This window comes from Amphiprion ocellaris, chromosome 16, assembly GCF_022539595.1.
Source record: "Amphiprion ocellaris isolate individual 3 ecotype Okinawa chromosome 16, ASM2253959v1, whole genome shotgun sequence".
Classification (NCBI taxonomy): Eukaryota; Metazoa; Chordata; class Actinopteri; family Pomacentridae; genus Amphiprion; species Amphiprion ocellaris.
The window spans coordinates 16,374,038-16,395,070 of record NC_072781.1 but is presented as its reverse complement, the minus strand read 5'-3'; the positions used below and the strand labels follow the sequence as shown (position 1 = coordinate 16,395,070).

Sequence of the window (21,033 nt, the reverse complement as noted above, 5' to 3'; positions counted from 1 at the left end):
TCCCATGGGAAAATCACAGACACAACTGTTTAGCAGAGCTTTCCAGTGGTGTTCATAATGCCATTAATTGTGTTGAGGGAGACTTGGAGAAAGGGCTAGCCACAGAGAGCTCCGGAGGAAGCCTCAACTTGTAAAGCACGTTTGTGTGAGCCTGCTGCAGTCTGGAGTCAGAGCTGCTGTATCCCCCACTCTTTGCTTCATATCTTCTGTCTTTTATGCTTTTTCCTCTTTTATCTTCCTTTATTTAATCTTTCTGTCTGTGTATATGTCTCATCTCCCCTTCACACATGGACTGTCTCTTACTGTCTTACCCCTAAACCATAAAACAAGCAGGGAGAATTAATGACACAAACATTTTTGATGTCTGCAGGAGTGCGGGCCTCACTTTCACTCCATAAAAAAGATAAACCTATGCACTTAAAGGACAGTCGGCTGAATCAAAGATGGAGGGAAAAAGCGAGCAAACGAGTAAAAGTGTGAGGAGGGCAGTGGTGGGTGGGTGTGGTGGGGGAGTTCCTCTCATCAAATTAAATCTCCATCACCGTCAAAGACACATTCAGATTCCAGCCAGCCAATCAGCCAATCTAAGACAAATGATTTTGTTGAGCTTTCCTGCCACACTGGGCGTGGGAACAGCACAGATTCTCATAAAAAAAGGCAGCCTGTAAATTATTTCCCTCCTTCTTCAAAGACCTGAACAACAAAAAAGGTTTGTGTTTATGTGTGGTGTTCCTGTGTTGTTGTCTCTGAGCCTGTCAGTCTCGGTTGGTCTACTACTGCGAGCATAAACAATATTCGGGATCTACAGCTGTCTGCTCACGTGCGACAGTCTGAGAGACAAAATACAAAAGGATGTCATCTTTCATTCTCATAGATAAATAAAACTTTTCAAGGGTCATTAAAACCAGGGGGGTATGCATTACGCTTTTCTTGAGGCAGGGTTTTGATCAAAGCCATTTAGAGGACCTCTTTCCTCTCTTTTCCCCCACACGCCACCCTCCCACAGCCTCCCACACTCCAACCCCCAAACCATGTCTGCCTTGCTGCTGCTAATCATTGGTGGTCTCCTGACTGCCAACAGTAATTGATTAGGGAGAGGCGGACTGGCTGGTGAGGGGGGGAATGGAGGGGAAAGTTCAGCCCAGAAGTTCTCAAGGTCACTGCCCTCTTCTTCCCCCCTCCTCTGAACTCCTTTTCTCATGCTATTAGGTATCAGCCGCAAGGGAAACTGCAAATATTTGGCACACTTGGTACAACTTCCAAGAGGTTTGGTGGTGGCGAGCACAAACAGGAAGGTCTGTGTAAGCAAAATGGATGCATCTGCTGAAGAGGAACTCGGTGGTGAAAAGGTTGGATTCGTGATGTGTTGATTCAGGAACTAAACATCCTCGGTTTGAATATGCTTATTTTTGTAGACCCCCCTCGCTGCTGAGTGCTGTCACGTTGTTTGGCCCCCTGTGGCTCCTCAACATTCTTGACAATATAAAGAGGTTAGTGGATGTTATTCTGAAGTAGTAATTCCCTCCATTCCTCCTGATTTCACAGGACGAGGTGACATTCCTTGCCTCTGGAAAGTGATTCACGCTGCTGTCCTGTTTAGTAAATGCAATTACAGCCTGATTGAAGCATTCTCCTCTTCTGTGATTCAGAGCAAAGAAAAAGCCTCTTTTTCTTCTCTTTTTTTTTGGTCAGGGTGTGTGTGCCTGTGTGAGTTCTCCCTATGACCAAACAGGGTCATGTTCACCACAGAACCCACCGCTGACTATGGATGCAGAGTCTTGATGCCTATGGAAACATGACTGTCACAGGAAATGTTCAACATGTTTCACAGTGCTGCAGCTGAGCGAGAGGTGAGGGTGTTTTAGAGAGGAGCCCTCCCAGAGCCGAGGGCTGGTGTTGATGTTGGCCGCACAGCCATCTCTGGGCTGTCCAGAGTTTACCGCTCTCTGGTTGTGAGACCAGTAAAAACACTCTCAGAGCATGCTCAGATACTCACAGACCTATGTCTGGACATGTAGACTAACACACAGGCTGCAGTGAGGCCCATTGATGTAAGTTTGTAAATGCAAGGAGAAAGTCAAACAAATCCAAGAGGCTCAGTTAAAGAAAAATAATTAGAATAGTTTAGAATTTATTTCATCACTCAGATAGCGGAGACTGGTGGGTTTCCATGCTTGTCTCAGCCATCGCGCCTACAAATTGCCCCAGGCTACAGCAGCTGTGAGGCATTTATCTTTGTCTGCTCTGTCACTTACACTGTCTCTCAGCATTTATCATAAGGAACTCATTTTTTAGAAATCTGCCGGTAAGGTTACAGATTTTCAGCTAATTTCGAACACAACCCTCATAAAGGAGATGAAGCATTAATCCTCCGTATATCTTTTCGTTTCCCTACTGCTTATGTATATTCAAACAACATGTAAAAAGGATTATGACAACACTTGATATTCTTGCAAATACCAGATCAAGATATCATGAAAGCCAGCCTCACTAGACTGCGAATGAAAAGCACTTGTGTGGTTTAACTTTATCCAGACTTGCGAATACCAGTGGAGGTCCTTCTAAGAAGTAGTGGTTTCTGTTTTATGTCCTGTCAGTGGTGTCTATTTGCTCTCTACTGCCCCCGTTTGTTGGGCTTCAAGTATTGACAGGGATTATGTCACAGGCCTAAATTCCCCTGTTTAGCGCTGCACAATGTTTTGATTAAAAAAAAAAAGAGAGAGCAAAGAAACACTTGTTCTCAGCACTTCTCAATCAAAGTATTTACATTCATTGTATATTTAAATTTTTTTTTGAATGGTTAAACCTCAAGAAAGCTTGTAGTGGTTTTTAAACGGATTGCAGGTTTCCTTTTTCTAATCCCTCCTTTACCTTTCCTCAAGTCCTTTAGCTCTCAGCTTGCATCTTGGCCTTTTAGCTTTGCCATCATACTAAAATCTGAGCTAAACTAAACTCAGAGTTTCTGCTAGCAATGCTGAGGTCAGGTTGTTCGTTTCACATCACCTATTCTCCCAGTGAAAACCATCCTGTGGATCTTTGAGTGACATGGGTATAAAAGCACTTTTCACCCCACTACAAAGAGTCTTCAGCCTTTCACTAAGTCTGTCAATAGTCAGCTGGCCTCCCACTGAAATCACCTCGAGGTGCTGTAATATGTGCCTAGCAACAAAGTCTCTCTGGAACTTTACTACCTGAAAAGCTCTGAGTGTTTAGAAAAATGCAGTGAATAACTTTTGCTTGTTTCTGCTGCCAGTATGCAGAAATTCTAGCACTGCATGCCAACAAATTGTTTAGCCTAATTTGAGAATAGTTACTGTGTCTGAGGTTAGCTTTTATTTGGGAAAAAATAGTCAATGTAGTTAAAACTCCAATTAACTCAACCTTTCTGGCAGATTGTAATTTAAACAGAGTTTGCCATATGAATGTGGCCAATATAATTCACTGGCACTTCATTTTATGAGTGATGAAAGATACGCAGAGTAACTTTAAAACCGTAAGACATTAATCTGGACTTGATACACTGTAGGCAGGTAAACATCTTGCCTTTTGAAAACTGGCTCGTTAATTTCCCAAAGGAGAAGCACACGCTGATGGGGGGTAGAAATAGGAGACACCGAGGCAAGAAATGGCATAGCCAAAGAAGCAAACAGTAGCAGCTCGCTGTCACTCCAAAGAGAGTGTGCAAGGTGAGAGGTGGATACTGGTGAGAAATAATCATTCCCATCACTCCACTGTCACTTCATGGGCGTGAGAAAAAAGCTTGGATATCATCTTTTCATACAAGACTTCAATGTGGGTGGTGTGGTGAAATGTTTTAAAGGTGATGCTGGATGATTTATCAAGTAGCAGAGAACAGGACCGGGCCTGTGGAATGAAGGAAATGTCATCTGATGCCATAGGGGTTGTATGAGCATCTGCCAGCCCATATTCTCACCTGATTCCAAACACGTTGTAAGTTCCTGACAGATGACCCCCCAGAGAAATTAAACACTGACTTGTATTAAAATAACACAATGTCCTGGCACATGCACGGTCATGCATGGATTAAACTGCACACATAAACTGTGTATTCATACAAATGCACTGCTGCTTTTGTTTTGGCACTTCCTTCCTTGTTACTATCTATATGTTTTGCAGGGTACTGCTGTCTTGTTAGAGCCTTTTGAAACCAGAGTGCATCTGCAATGATGCTGTTTATCATATCAAAGCATGCTGATTAATGCTAGCATTCATTTCAAGTGTTCACCTGACCTGAAGAGCATGAATTGGTCTGTTTTTTTCACTCCTCTCCTAAGCAACGCATGCTACAGCTTTGTGTTTGTGTTGTGTGCAGATGCTGTGGCTTGCGCAATCACAGAGCAATATTTTATCCCAGAGGACTGGATGGTTGTTTATCTTCCTCTCAGTCTGCACAGGTTTACCTGATTAAACAGAAAAATTGCGTGTTTAGCAGTATAGTCAGCGTACAGTTGGATAGGTCATGCTATGGAAACTACAAATGGAGAGACACAGCGGCCTCATAGGCGCCAGTGGAGGAAGAGCGCTCAACGTTTTTCACGCAGGTTGCTCTGTTGCTCATGTTTGTGCGGTGAGAAGGATCCTCTGCAGGAGCAGGAAAAGGAGATTAACGGAGGCCCTCTGCATCCACACTTGGATCAACTGGGATCAGGTGAGAAGGAGGCTATCCAGATTACAGTGGAGGATCTGGGGATAGTTAACGCCGGCTTCAGCCTGTTTGATGAGGACCCCTTGATCCCGAGGAACAGTGTGGCCCGCTCAGCCAGCTCTGTGTCGGCCTGCCCAAGGGCTCTGAAAAAGAAACGACTGAAGCCTCTGTCCTCACTGCCTATACAGCCCCAGGCAGAACCAGCACTGACTCCTAGCAATGGAGAGGATGATGAACAAGAAGAGGAAGACCTGTTGCTGTATCAGAGCGGCACTGATAGCACGCCTGCTTCTGGAAGCCTCCTGACACCACCTGTCATCAATCTGATCCCACCCACTCCCTCTGATGTGGTGGATGATTATCAGTTCTTTGAAATAAACTCAGAGGAAAGTGTGGCACAAACATCTGGGAGTGACGGAAGCTTTGCTGCTGATGACCAGGAGAGCTATGAGGACAAAATGGAGAATGTGGAGGCAGAGGAGTCAAAGGAGGGTTGTATCCTGGCTGAAAGGAAAGACCATGGTGATAGTGAAGCTGAGCCTGAAGAAGGCCAAAGTGATGAAGCTGGGGAGCAAAGTCAGGCTGTACTAGTTAAGAAGGGGGATACAAAGAAAACAAATCCTGGGTTCTTCTGTAGCAGCTACCAGGTGGCTCCTCTCCCTGGGTACCCTCAGAAAAGTGAGTCTGACCGGTTTGTTGGAGTGCACACTTTTAGAAAATGCATTTTGCTTTCTTACCAGGAAATAGTTAAACGAGGAGATTAACATCAGAGTAGTTAACTTTGAAAAACAAAAACACTGGAAGCAGCTGAGCTAGATTTGTCATATATACCTTCAAATAACTCCAAAGCTGAACTGAAGAGTAAAAAATGCATTTACACTGACCAAAATCTAGGTAATTTTTAGATTTATTATTGTCTCACTAAAAGGCAGTTAGGAAAACAGGCCTTTTAGATTGTAAACATGTTCACATCTCCATAGTAGGAAAAGCAGAGGTGCAAATAATTAAATTAATAATATGAATTTCATCTCAGCTGCCTCATATGAGGCTTCTGTGTCTCCTCTGATTTATTTCAAAGATAGACTTATGATCACTATTTCATACAAATTACTGTTTTGGTTTCTCCCTCTGTCACAGGAAGCTGCAACACTGGAATAAATCTTTTTTCATTTACTGAGCACAACCTGGGTGAGTTTGGTTGAAGTACGTGTATTCAAACCTTTCTGTTTGCCTTTAGGAAAACTGTAGGTGAGAGTAAATGTCACCAGATGATGATTCGCTTCATCCAGCTGTTGAGCTCATGTGTTCCCTCTTCGTTTTGATCTTGGTTCACCCATTCAGATGAAATTGCAGTCATTATGTGACATGGCTACAGTACCTCGAGCGCCTCCTTTGGGAGTTGCAGAAGTTCCCCTTTGTTGGAATCCCTTTTTAGCCATTGTGTGTGTATTCCCCATGTGTGGCTGGTCAGGCGGTTCCCAGGTTTTGGGTTCCTGTGACTCAGCATGCTCTCCTCCCTCGGTCGTCTCTCAAAGAGCTTACTTTCTTTTCAAACCAGAGCAGGACAATAATACTGGAAACGATAAGCATCGCTTTTGCCTATCCATTACATAAATGTGCTGAAAAGTTCTGACTCTACAGCTTTGCTTTGTCATTAACCTTGTGTGTGTCTGTGTGTGGCTAGTTGTCAAACGCTGTCACGCACAAAACCTAGAATGAGTAGTGCCTCTGCATGCAAGGATGCAATCTGTTTGTCTGTGCTAAACATTGAAGGGTGAGAGAACCTACTAATGTTTTGACGTGTCCTGACTGAGCCAACTTAGAGTGATGGTCATTTCTCCATTAGTGGTGATTTCACCCTTTATGGCAACATCAGGCCGAGTTCTTCAGCCGGCCCAACATTTCTTGTCGTTTGTTTTGATTGGGATTTTTTTTCAGGGCTGTGGTAGGGGAGGCGTACTGCTGCCCTCCACTACCATTCTCAGACAGTTCTCCATCTTGTGCCCAGTCTCCCATGCATGGTGAAAAGGAGTCATGGACTGGAAGTGATTTTCTCAGGATTTCAAAGACATACTGTTATGTCTGAGGTCAGCTAGAGAAGAGGCTGCTCCTACGTGTCTTCACATTAAGCCAAGACTCATCGCTTTTCTCACTTGGCTCTTCTAGTCAAGACAGTTGTGTTTTGCATGAAGAGTGTTCTGAATTTGCTTAGCTGCAGGCCAGACTTATGATCCTCCACAGAGTGACTCACAGACCAACCAGGTGATGAAGAGAGTGCCAGCTCGCCGCCCCCCTCCTCGTACTCCACTGTCTCTCCAGGACCCAGACAGGATTCCACTGCTGACACACATAAACCAATTACTCCGTCTTATCTGATTCTGACTCCATCAAAACCCCCATCCACGTCAAACCAGCCTTTCAGAAACAGGCCCCTGAAATGAAAAACATGCGTTTAAGAAATTAGCCTAAATTTTTGTTGGGTAAACTATTTCAAAAGACTACTGTTTGTTAAATGTTAAAGGGGGTCCTGATACTTCAGAGTTAAAGTAGCCACAATCACATCCCTGCCCTGTGTTGCCTGAAAAAGCCAGGGCCTAGCATGGATGTCATATTCTCAGCCTCATTCGTCTTACTTGTTATGATAGCAGAAAATAAAGATATCTCCTCAATGACCGAGTGACATTTGGAAAATGCAAGAATATGTGCTTTCTGTGGGAAAGAACTTGGGCTGTCAAAGAGGCATGTCATCAACCAGACAGACTTTACTGTGCCTGACTGGTTGCCCAGCAACTCCATCTAGCTGCATCCAGTATCAGCACCAGCTAATGTGCTACAAACAGACCTGGTGACCTGTACACCAGAAAAAGTCTGAGAAGGTCTAAACTCATAAGAACAGACCAGCTTAGAAGGGTGAAGAGTTTGCTTCCCATCCTAATGCACATCTAACTAGAATGAATGCTGTAGCGCCTATTGATTTACTTTATCTGTTCCTATGCAGATGACCCAAGCAACAGAGATTTGAGCTGCTCCGACATGCTGAAGGCTGAACTTTGCTTGCTTCCTCATGCTGCCACGATGGACGCACCTATGCACCATAGGGTATGGGTGTCACCAAGAGCCTTCATCATGATCTCGTCATACTGTATAACCTGCATATCACATGTTCTAACCATGACCCACACTCTTGCACCTTTAATGTATTTAAATGTTATCCACAGAGAATCAACACATATTCCTGTAAGAAATGTGCTATATCTGATTTAGACTGTGGCTTTGCATTACGACTCTTGAAGTTGAGAATACTTCTTGACTGTAAATTGATTAGACAGGACTGCTTTTTTAGCTGAAACCTGTATTACGTGACAGCGGCAAATAACCCGCTCGTGCAGTCTTGGGGACTCACTGACTAGGAGCGCCACTTTCCACGGTTTAACCCAGACCACAGACCAACCCAGCAAAGAGGAGGGGCGGACTCGACAGCGACGCATAACTGTCGGTGAGCATGGTATTATATTATTGCACAAGCAAGTATGTTCTACATAACACTGCTGTTCCAGTTAATCTATAATTCAACCTTACAAGTATCTGCTTTTCTTCATGCGTTTTATTGCAGCATCATATATGCCTGATTCTAAGGATCAGAATGGAAACTTCCCCGAGAAGGTATTGTAAATCATCAAAGCAGGGCCTTCAGGGTGGCATCAGCACACAGCCCAGAGCTGCCGCAATTATAGAATATGCTCTGTTTATATTTCCCAGCTCCCTTGATCTGTCAAAGCAATGACTCTGCAAATAGTCTCAGGATTTTAGTCTTTGTGTCCAGGATTTGCCAAACAAGATTGCTCGTATCCTTAGTGATCCATGTGTTAGCTGAAACAAAAAACGCAACGAAAAAAAATGTCTAAAGGCAAATCGCTCTCAGGTCCGACACTTATTATCTTCATGCGTTATCACCCGTTTTGTTTTCTTCTCCATCAATTACAGATGAGTCATTTAGGTATTAATGCAATGAGTATTTTAAGCAGACACACCCCACACTAGAGCCCCACAAAACAGCTGAAATTAAGCATTATGTATGTGGTTTTGGAGTGTTATGATCTAAGATGTTTTTCTTCTGAAGGTCCCTGTCTTACAACATAATGGCAAAATCTCTAAGACAAGGCAGACCTCTGACATCAGTTTACCTAATCACTCTACAATCACCTTGTAAAGCTTCTGCTGGCAGGAAGGAACATTGTAGTTTTCTTCCCAGGGACACCATAAACACAGAATCTGTGACTAAGGCCACAATTACAAAGAAATCTGTGTTTAGGTTCTGCACTAAAGTAAACACGTCTTTGTCTTTTCTAAACATTTGTTTACAGTTAAACATACAAACATGTTGATTTGCTGTGATATGTCCAAACATGTATATCCAATGGAGTCATACTTACTTCCAATAAGTTAGTGACACAGACAATGACAAGTCTGGAATTTAACCATGTTTTGTCTTGACTACACTGGTTTTTGCATGCAGGAGTTTGAGTCAGAGTCCTCGTGCGTCATGTCCCGCTTTCTTTGCCGTTCCCAACACCTGCTGACGTTTAAGTTTTGGAAAAATGAAAAAAAATAGACATTTGTGGTAGTTAAGCAACAAACCTGAAATGTTCCAAAATTGTATTGTCTTCTAAAAATTGCACAGTTTTTAGATCGAAGGGTACGGTCTCAATTTAGGCGAAGTTAATACACGTGCACAATGCAACAAAAGTGGTAATTGCATGAACAAGATAAAAAAAATCTTGTAAACACCACATTTCTTAGTTTTGGAAACCAGGGTTTGTGTCTAATGCAACATGGCTCCACATGTTAAGGACCTGTAAGTAGAAATAAAACCAGACTGTGAGACTTCACTGGTACAAAAGCATCAGTCGGCTACTGAACATGAGCTGAAATACAGCTGCAGCAGCAGTTAGGAGGTATATGTAGAGCCATACTAGCATACGTCAGATGCTTACATAACCTTGCAACATGTAAACAAGCCTGAAGAAAACTGGCAACAACTTTGTTTGGTAAGATGAAACCAAATAGATGAGATATTTGACGTGGATCTGGCCAGGAACCACAGCAGCAACTGCCAAGCGCCTACTGGAAAACATGAAGGTGGGCGTCTGCTGATATGGAGCTGCATTATGCAAAATGTGTACGGGGGATGACAAAAATACTGAATGAGAAGATTCTTAGTCTCAAGAGGCTGAAACAGGAATAAATAAAACATGCTGCAGTAATCACATAAGAGTCTTTAAGAAAACAAAAATGTAATAGGACCTATGACCCTTATTTTGGATCCAAGAGAAAAACTTTGGAAGATTTTAAAATGTAAGCTTGGGCAATAAAAACCCTCCAGCAAAGAGCTGCTAAAAAGACTTGTGAGGAAAAATAGCAGAATGCCTCTCTTGAGATTTGTGCAACACTGGTATAATCCATACCCGGGAAGATCTAACCTGGCAGGAGAAATTCATCCATCCATCCATTATCTATACACCACTTAATCCTCACTAGGGTCGCGGGGGGTGCTGGAGCCTATCCCAGCTGACTCGGGCGAAGGCAGGGGACACCCTAGACAGGTCGCCAGTCTGTCGCAGGGCTACATATATATATACAAACAAGCACTCACACATTCACACCTACGGGCAATTTAGAGTAATCAATTAACCTCAGCATATTTTTGGACTGTGGGAGGAAGCCGGAGTACCCGGAGAAAACCCACGCATGCACAGGGAGAACATGCAAACTCCATGCAGAAAGATCCCGGGAAAGCCGGGACGCGAACCAGGGACCTTCTTGCTGCAAGGCGAAAGTGCTAACCACTACGCCACTGTGCAGCCCGGCAGGAGAAATTAAAGCAGATATTCAAAATATTGAAAAATGGGAGAAATTTCACTAAGCAAGTTTGTAATGACTCTTGTTGCATTGAGATTGTACTTTTGGCCCTGTAAATTAAATCTTAGCCTGTCTCACATGTTTGTTTTTGACTATGCAGGTAATCAAAGAGCAAACATTTGAAATTAAAAATAACAGAGTAATCATGAGGTGATTCAACTTTGAATCGTTCACCATTTTAGCGGTACTGCACAGGGGTGAACTTAATGGTGTATTAAAGCTGCTGCTGGATAGAACTGAATCCCATAACTTAGAACAATGTTTTATAACATATGTTGCTTGTGTGTATCACATAATGATATAGGAGATTGGACACAGTCTTTGTAGTGTGATGTTTAGTAGTTTTTTCACATGGTGCCCCATTCTCATGTAGAAAGTTGATACCAGCAGCATGTATGTGGCCTCTCCTTCTCCTCAGGACAGAAAAGGGCAAGAGGCCAAATCTCTCAAGGAGCTGAATACAGAAGAAGTCTGCCAGTGGTTTACCAGTATTGGACTGCAAAAATGTCTCCCCTTCATCAAAGGTAAAACACATTTTCACATTCTTCTGATTGTCTCATCTCCAAGCCCTATGGCCCAAAAGCCAAGGCTGCTCTGCCAATTCCATTTATCTTTACTGAAGACCAAATAAACCGATTCTTAATGAATGTCAATGAGCTAAGATGAAAAGGAGACAAGGAGACGAGCGGATCAAATCTGACACCATAACTGCATTTATTGTATTAAACCTGCAACATAGAGCTTAAAAAAAACGTCTAACCCTAAAATTTTGGTTTGGTTTTGGTTTAAAATATTAGATGTTTGTGTTATGAACTGGTCCTTTGTAGTCAGTGCTATTTAAGCTTTTGTTCATTGTTCATCAATTTTATAATCCACATTTTCCACTTTGAAAGAAACTCATCATTAGCTGCCCTCTTTTTGATTGTCTGGTCTTGTTCAAATATTTGTCATGAGTTGCAGATTGCTGAAGGCAGTACTTCTCTGGAATTTCTTGAAGTGAGTAGAACTGAATACTTGTCTTCCAGAAGCGAAACTGTGTGGAGCAGACATAGCCTCGGTGGATGTGAGCACTCTGGACATCCTCCAGATCAGCACACTGGAAGACAGGGAGCAGCTGCTGTCAGCCATCTATAATGAGCTTCACCCTCCGAGCACCACCGCTCAGAGAATCGACTCTTTGCTCGGTACACCTTTACCACTAGAACATGACAACATCAACCCTCTGACCCTCAAGCACCTTCGGGGAGTTTTTTGCTCATCTCACCTTTTAACTTGCTGTTGGCTCATTTTGTCACTGCACCTCAATGGAAACAACACAACAATGGCTAGAAAAAGAGAGACGTGCAAGTGCCCACAGGTGTTAGCAATACTGGAAAAAATGGTGACACTACATAATGTAGACACTTTACTGCTTTGTTCATTTGTTTCCATACTTGTCACCTATCTGTAATGTGTAAACACAGCCTGCAGTTCAACCGAGCCTAATGAAAAGTACCAGAATTTTTTTTGGCACATTTGTTGGTCACAGGAGAGTCACTAATGATTTCACAGTTACACTGATGAGCATCAAACTAGTAAATTTTTACAGTATTTTGATATTACAAACCACTGATTTTTGGCAAATTTTTAAATGAGACATGCAGAATAAAGTGATTTTAACTTTAGATTTGGTTAATTTTCCTGACATAATGGCATGTCATAGATGAGTAGTTGAAGGACTGTTGAAAAGTTGAGAATCTGTCTGAAATCTGAGAAATGCCTGTTACATCTGCCAGCAGGTTTCGGAGGGTTGAATTGTAAATTAACAATGTGACTGACATGTTCACTGATATTTCCTTTTTAATATGCACAGAATCCTTAGGGCCAAATACCGTGGAGACATTCACGTCCACTCTGGGGTCAATGACCAAGTCCAAGTCTTCTCCTCATGTGAGCTGCCTGAGTATGAATCGACGTTCCCTCAGGTAAAGCTGTTTATACAAAGTAAACAATCAGAAAAAAAAGCATTTTTTAAAATCTCTTGGCTTTTTTCCACTACAGAAACAGCAGCCAAAAGAATACGGCACAGAGAAATTCACATCTAATAGAAATTACTATTAATGGTGAGTAGCTGAAAAGGAAACTATGTAAATGTGGATGTAAATATCATCTATTCAATTTATATTGACAGGGTGGGTGTTTATTTTTATATTGATAATGGCTACTCAAAGTAAATCCGGCATCTACTGTGCATCACTTGTGACTGCTGTATCAATGTTGTGTTGCAGCATCAGAGCGTATAGTTCATCTCAGAACGCCAAAGGAAACAACAGTTGGAAAAATCATGGAGTCGTGTGTTAAAATGCTGGGAGTGACAGAAGATAAGAGCCTGTTCACAATGAAAGAAAAGCAAGGTGCCCATTACATTATGCACACCTCACCATGTAGTTTTCATAACAATACAGACATACTGTATATCTACAAACTGTACACATGCTGTGATTTAAGGTTCACCTGAGGAGCTCTCACTAGATCAGCAGATCGGGACTTTACTGACATCATCATCATCATCGGAGAACAGACAGCTGGAGTTGTACTTGTGTAAAACGGTAGATTTCTTAGATATACCAATTTTAGATGGTCACACTGCATGCCAGATACCAACACAGACAACAAAGACGCTTTCTGTATGATTTTCCATCACAGGACAAACCAGCAGGTTCAGCCACCCAAAATAGTGCAGAAGTAAACAGTTCCAGCGAAAATGGCAGCAGCAACAACCAAAACATCCAGCCACCTAAAGAAGAAAGAATCAGGGAACTAAACCAACAGGTTGACTCGCTCCAGAATGTCATCCTTCAGGTCCATATCTCTGTTCAACAATATACAATAAAGTAATATCTGTACTACAACTGAAAACACTTGACTAATTTACCATTAATATTTTTGTCCTGGTAAAGGTCCAGGAGCTCCACCACGGCCTGGTTGCTTTTTGCTCCGAGTTAAAGAACATGGATGGAGATGTGAAGTTGGACAAACTTGGGTCTGCTGAGCTGAAGCAGAAGCTGGATTTGGTTCACAGCCAACTGAACGACAAAAAGCAGAACCTGCAGACCCTCAGAGACAACATTAACAACTTTACTGCTCACAAGAAGAAGTACGTGGACCGTCTCTGTTAATTAGTAGCTTGTTCAACAATGCATTAAAACTTGTTTCCACCCACCAAAGGCCCTCAAATTGGAGACTCCACTCCTTTGTGTGTTCATACTGTGAAAAAGTAATGAGTAAAGATGGTAAAACAAACCATCTGCTATGCTTATTCAACTGAAGTTTACATAAAATCTTAACTACAGTTTAAACCTTTCACATGTAATTATAAATTTTGTTTGTGTCATTGTAAGCATGTCCAGGGTTGGATCATATTGTCCTGAAATGCAATCAGTTATTGAATATAAATTATCTAGCAGTTTTTGTAACTTGTAATATAATCCACTGATTGGAAAACAGCATAAACAAATACTATTACTTTTGCATTACTTCAAAACCAAACATTGAAATTATGCTAAAACATGGACACAGCCACAAAATTTTGGTTCTACAAATAAAAATTTCTCCTTAAATTATTAAATATATTTTCAGTGCAATAAAATTGTATTTCACATATTTAGCATTTGTAGTTTCCTGTCAAATACAGATACTTAGTACTGGCAAAAACTACAGGTGTACTGTGTGCTGCTGTTTTTAATCAAAGCCCACAGGGAGGATTTTGCTCCTGGAATGCAAGAGGAGCACTTACTCAAAATGTTCATCTTCCTTTCTCAATGTAATTAAAAAGACAACAAAAGTTTCATGATCCATAAGTTACCTTTAAAGACTAAACAAATATTGGTTAGGCAACAATTTATATACAGCACCATGGAAAAACTCAGAATTCTAAAACTTCCATATTTTAAAGATGTTAGCAAAATGTAATCAAATAATTCTTGACAATGTAACAGGAATTTAATTACCCATTTATGTTTATGCAATCTGGGCTGATTATAGTAAACTTAATGAGTATCTTTTTCTGAAATGTGGTTTCTTGTCATCCAGACAGCTGGAGGTTCGTCTCTTGGAAAAGATGAAGCTGAACTGCCAAGTGTTCAAGGAGGAAATTTCCATCGTACATCTCAACCGACAGGCGGCTCACCTTCAAAACGTCTTACAAGAAAGCTATGTTAAGGTACTACTGATAAAATTAACGTTGTCCACTGATTATTTGCAAAACTGCAGAATTTGACTAGTGCGTTTAAAGCCTGGAGCTGAGTCAGTGGAGCTTTATTAACAGCATGTGAAACGCAGTTATGCCAATATGTGGGAAAGCTGTATGGTCTGAGTCAGACAATGTTTTGATTGCTAAAAATAAACAATGACATGCTGATATTAGTACCAAAACAAACCTAGATATTGGGAGAGGCATGTGCGGTATGGGCTAATAAAATGCTACTTCTATGGAAGAAAGAACAGAGTCAAATTTGGTGAGTTTTGGGATGAAACACTGCCAAAGCAAATACTTTTCTCCATCTGTCTTTAACCATATCAGAACAAGTCATGGAACTGGCCTTTTCCCTGCTAATGAAAGCCATACTGTGATCACCACAGACCTAGAGGATAAATTAATCTGCAGAACATGTGTTTGAACATAGATTTGTTCAGTTAAATGTCCAGCTGAATTAACACGCACTAGGAAAGGAGGTCACAGCTTCTGGAGGTGGCAGGACCATACATGACGCTATTATGATCTATTCACTTTGATCCTCTGATTGACAGCACAATGCTCTATTCAGGCTACTCTGTTTCACTAAGTTGTGCATTTATTCCCGTTGTGAGAGACTGAAGTCTATTGGATGAACATGCACTTTTTTTTTAGAGAAAATGATGTTTAGCGCTGACATTCGAGAGCCTGTGACCATACCAACAATGGAATGTGTGTGACAAAAGCCACTGGGAGAGTGCAATGGAGAATTGGGCCAGCATGTGTAAAACTATCTGCATCTATCCCCAGAGGAGCCAACTTCTTTTTTAATGTGGCTCTTTTATCCCGTTGGAGAAGCCCTAACGAGGTGCCATGAAAGGACACACGCGGCTTCAGCTTTGAAAGGTGCCCCGTGTCACGTTGCCACCCCGGGGCCACGCTTTTTTAGGTGCTGAGTTTGTGGGAAAAGCAGCAGCACTAATGTTTATCATATGACCTAATCAGAGTTAACACACAGGTCAGAGCTGAGGAGCAGCCTGGGAACTGATAGAGTTGCTGTTCAAATAAGGAACAGACCGCCTTGTGTTTGGTCTTGTAGGCTGCCCCGCATTACAGACAATAAGGAAATATTTCATCATCGCCAGTCTAATCTCCAGGATCTATTGCAACTGGAGAGCATCAATAAAGCAGCCGAGAGGGAAGGCGAAAGAGAAACAGAGGCACACAGAGAGCGAAGGGAGGAGGGGAAGGACAACAAATGGCGGAAATGACTTTAACTAAGCAGTTTAGCTTGGACAACTCAAAAACTTCAGACAGACTATTAAAGAGGGGAAATTGGGAGAATTATTGACTCTTTAGTCTCATGTGTTCCCTGAGGATGGATTGAGTTTTAAGAAAAAAAATATCTGACACCTCTTTCTCATGACATGTTCCTGAGTTTTGGAAACGGATTGGGTGTCTCTCAGTTTTTATAGAGAAACACTCATGAATGGAGTTGCGGTCGATCGGTGTGGTCAGATTGTTTCCCATTTTTTTTATCCTCCATTTTCCTCCCCAAAAGATCTGTGGTGTTAGAGATGTCTGCTGTTGGAACAGCCACAGCGTCCACATTCAGAATGACAGAGCTGGATGCAGATCTGCTAACACCCATCACTGTAAATGAAGCACAGTCCCTTCTGCTTAACAGTGATGTTGTGTGGCCTGTCAGAGAATCATTTCTCACACTGGGTGAAACAAAGTTCTCTCATAGATCATGCTGTAGCTACGGAAATATACAATTTATATTAATCTTTTCTCAGTATTAGGAAGAAAACAGAGTATTTCTCGGCTCAAGTGACCTTTGTGATCTTGAGAAGCAACGTCCATTCATTATGTCTGGTGTGTATATGGGGTATGTGCCCCGTGTCTGGCCCAGGTAGGCAAGGATTTGATCAGATCGTGTGGATAAACAAGAAGAATATGAAGAGAAAATTCCTTGGGTTCTTGGCGTGTGTCCAACATTGAGCGAGCTAAAAGGGAAGACGATGCGTATTAGAGTCTGGTCCTCAAGGGGCTCCGGCTGCGTTTCCGTGGATATATCCTGTCTGGCCCGCTTGTCTGGAGAAAGAGAAGCCTTAGCTTTGACCCCTGACCCTGGCAAGGCGGCATCTATTGCTGCAAGGCATTCACACGCCATGCAGGGGGAGAGGGGAGTATGCCAAGAGGCTGGATAAGGGAACATTGGAATTCAGTGGTTGGACTCACAAGTTATTTCTGATCCCTGCAAGCTACTTGTGGTGTGATCTCTTCCAAAGCTAATCATTACATCTTGGTGGTCTCCTGGCTTTGACGCAGCCTCAGCCTCAGCCCTTATCCCTGTGGGCACTTCCATGTAGTGGTATCTGTAATCTTTAAGACTCTGTTCTGAGAAACAAAGATAATAAAGCTACAATTTTATCTTAAGTGAATGATAACTAAGTTAGTTTCAGGTTTCAGTGGCACAGTTTGGAAACCAATGCGGGTCTAACAGGCAACTTACACAAATGAGGAGGAAGTTTGAAACCAGTATCCACATATATATTGAGACTAGTCTTTCGGTGATGTTAAAAACATTTCTGGATTTTTCAATGAAGGAGGTGTGGATGGCATTTTAAGAATTTCCAACCATGTAATTATTTATGAAAGCACCAAATTTGACAGACTATTAATAAGAAAGGAGTATTTCTATATATCTTCTATAAGGATTCTTTTATGTAGTAACAAAAACTCTCTTTAATTTTCTTTAAAAATTACTTGAGGAAAGAGTTCAGTTTTGATTTAGGTGAAAAGTAACTAATACCAGTCTTATCTCTGTCCTTGGTATGAAACATACATGAATCCACCAGAAATGCATTAAAATATGAATGTGTGCATGTTTTTTTTCTGTTTTTGCACTCAGGAGAAAGCTCAAAAAAAGACTTTGGCCATTGGTAGCCTGAGCCAGCTGGTGTCACCACAGTCTCCAGCCATGCTGCTGGTTGTACAGGAGAACCAGAGCCCTGATGGCCATTATGGGTTCATATGTCGCTACAGGGAAGAAGGCGGACTAGTGGTAGTCAAGGTGGACAATTCTCACCTCTGCGTGGATGACAGGTAACACAAGAACCCAAACAAAAGATTAATGACAAATATTTGTGTTCACAGATGCCCCGCATGCTTAGTGAAAGTGGTATTTAGTATCTTACTCATCTCACCCTTTCCTTTCATCAGTCTATTTTTCTATGTTTGGTAGCTATGGAGACCCATCAGATATTAGCCCCAAAACAAGCAACGCTGTAATGTAATACTTGGACTCAGAAGAGAGTGAAAAGGAGCAGATATAAGAGTGTCATATAATTAAGCAATTATGGCATTACAGCAAGTACATACATACTAAGAAAACAGGACTCTCAAGCTCAAGAGGAGTCACACACATGCACACAAACACACACACACTCATACAAAAATAGTGCCACTGACACCCTCTTAGGAACAATCCCGCCAAGGAAAAAGTCCGCATGACAGTACAGAGACTGAACCACAGAAGCTGAAAAGAGTCTTTCAGGCTCGCTGTGTGTGTTCACTTATCGCAGCATCTGTGCCAGAGCTCCTTACACAGCTAATGAAAAAACACAAAGGGTTTCTACTTTACCGTCAGTTTTATCTGGGTGTCTATGAATAAAAACTAACAAAGGGATTTTTCCTTTTTTAATGAGCTCTATGTAAAGGTAGTGGTTTTGATTTTTCATGCTCTGTGATTTGTGAATTGCTGATAGTATTTGTTGCTTGTTAAATAAGCATTACTGGGGTTCTGCCTTTTACCTGCAGTGAATATGTTGCCGGGAGTTAAGAGAAAAATTTCCCATCTATTTTTAAATTGTAAGGTTGAAATACTTTTAAAATGATTTTCCTATATTAATTCCATTACTTGAAATGTAATAATGCTTTAACCCATAAACTTTATGTTGGATCAGGGGTTAAAAAATTGCTGTTTCCACACTATCTCTTTGTCATAATGTATTTGATGCATCTGTAATTGTGTGTGTGTAATCGACCTCACAGATTGGTGGAGGTGAACGGTGTACCGGTTGTCAACTCCACACAGGAAGAGCTGACTGACCTCCTGCTGCAGGGACCCAGTGCTCAAATTGTTGTCCTTCGCCAACCCCCGCCCAGCCTCACCTCCCCTCTGTTCCTGCAGCATACGGTCAGCCCTGATCCCGTGCAAACAGTCTGCCCAGAGGGAGATGCAGTCACCATGGAAACCCCTCCACAGCGTAAGGTGATGGCCATCTGATGATTACAAGGAAGAGAAAAAAAAGACTGAGAGAATTGCGATGAGAAAAGTCTGCAGTCTTATAGTTTTTTACCTCCATATGTGAACATGCTTATTGTACTGGTGAAATGTTTCTCATTGATTGTTGACAATCGCCTTTTAGTTAGAAATGTCATGACTGTGTTTTTCACCATAGGTACATAACTTTATTCTTGGTAGTCAGTAATGTATAACAGATATTGTTTCAATGTTTGCACAGAGCAATGCCTTTAAAAAACAAATAACTCAAGCAAAGACTACATTCATTTTTTTTCTATTTAGAGTTCTCCTTGTTTTATATTATCTATTTTTTTTTTTTTTTGCCATGGGGGAACATGGAAAGTACAAAGCCTCACAAAGTTTTGCTCAACTGGATATGTGATAAGCATTTCCTTCTTTTTAAGCATCCAGCAAAGTAGTTCCTGAGGTATAACAATGTAAGCCTGATGAGCACTCTGAATGCCTCATCTCTTTTAAAGCAGAGACAGAAGTGGATAGAATCTGAAAATATGTGACATAATGTAAAAACACAAGCTTTTGCATCCTGTCTGCAAGCTTTCTCTGCAGATCTGACACTAAGATGGTCTGGAACAATGTTCAGGGCAGAACATTTCTTAAAAAATGAGTCATGTCTCCCCTTTGTAAGTTGCAATGTAATCCACTGTGCTGTAGGAATAAAGCCCTGGGCCCGGAAATGCCTCATTTCTCAGCCTTGTTCTCCCTCGTTAAGTGGCAGTGGATCATGCGAGTCTGACAGAAAAGACAGCACAAACACTACCAAACTCTGACCCAGACCCCTGAGGTCCAAAGAGCCTGAGAGGAAAAGTGATGAGACTAGTTTTGCTTGTCAGTTGATGAGAAAGGTCACAGGTTAGCCACCATCATACACCAGTAGTTTATGTCTTAATGGTTTTACAATCAAAGCCAAATGGGCGCTGTATAATCCCAATGATGAGAGAGATGGCATTTTCTGGTTGCCAAACCGGCAGGGGAGGAGTATGATTTTGGCAAGCTGGTGATATAAAAGACTTAGTCACAGGCATGGGAAAATCGAAGCTGACCACACCACAACATGTTCGTTTACCCAGTGACACAGATGTGCTATAATGACATACCTCAGGAAGAACAACAATACAGTGAGAAGCTATCCAAAACCACAAAACAATGCAATAGCAGGGTGGATACTCAAGAGATAAAGAGGGGAGACACACAGAGAGGAAGAGAAGGAGCGAAATCGACTATGATGATTACGGGCATTGTCAAAATAACCATGTAGCAGCGACTGAGGTCAGTCTGGTCTATTCTTCCACTCAGCATTGAGAGACGCTGACAGAAATTCACAGCTCAGTAAAGCAAAGCCACACAGACAGAAGGCAGAGGAGAGAATGTGTCATGGCTGCCTTCATGGAAATAAATTAACACTGGAGAAAATGAGACAAAATCCTATAAACACCAAGGCTGGCAAGAGTAGAAAGACACCATGGGATTCCCAGTGACCAACACACCCCAGAACACACACTCACAGGCTTTGATACTCCAGCTATAAACCACAGCGAGTTGTCAATCTAAAAAGCAGAAGAAATCCAACTGGGTGAGTAATTGAAGTGACACCATGAAACCTTCAAAACTTCTCAGGAGGATGAACCACAGGACCTGATACTCTACTGTAGACTAGTCAGGAACATCTGCAGTGAGTTTGAAGTGTACAGTGGCCTCTTCCTCCACTATCAAGGCGCCTCAGGTTGACCCAGGCTGTACCTGACACGTAATGGCACCGAGCAACTTACGCTGCATCTGGTTTGCCTTAGCAGCCTCGGTAAAGCTACATCCAGCACACACTGATAAGCTCTGAGGAGAGTCCGGTGTGGCTGGATTTCTCTCTTTCACCCTGCTTCTCACTCCTCAATCCTCCCCCTCCCTCCC

General features: G+C 42.0%; 1 protein-coding gene across 1 annotated transcript; it reads left to right on the top strand.

The window, feature by feature from the left end:
• Positions 1-522: 522 nt before the first annotated feature.
• Positions 523-19,913, top strand: LOC118470844 (uncharacterized). Its single transcript, XM_055018557.1, has 16 exons — positions 523-5,344; positions 5,804-5,854; positions 7,665-7,765; positions 8,033-8,162; positions 8,280-8,329; positions 11,004-11,109; positions 11,611-11,769; positions 12,438-12,549; positions 12,626-12,687; positions 12,853-12,978; positions 13,073-13,173; positions 13,271-13,426; positions 13,525-13,721; positions 14,657-14,786; positions 17,716-17,909; positions 18,858-19,913. The coding sequence occupies exons 1-16, from the start codon at positions 4,486-4,488 to the stop codon at positions 19,090-19,092; spliced, it is 2,769 nt and encodes a 922-aa protein (XP_054874532.1). The 5' UTR covers positions 523-4,485; the 3' UTR covers positions 19,093-19,913.
• Positions 19,914-21,033: the final 1,120 nt, after the last annotated feature.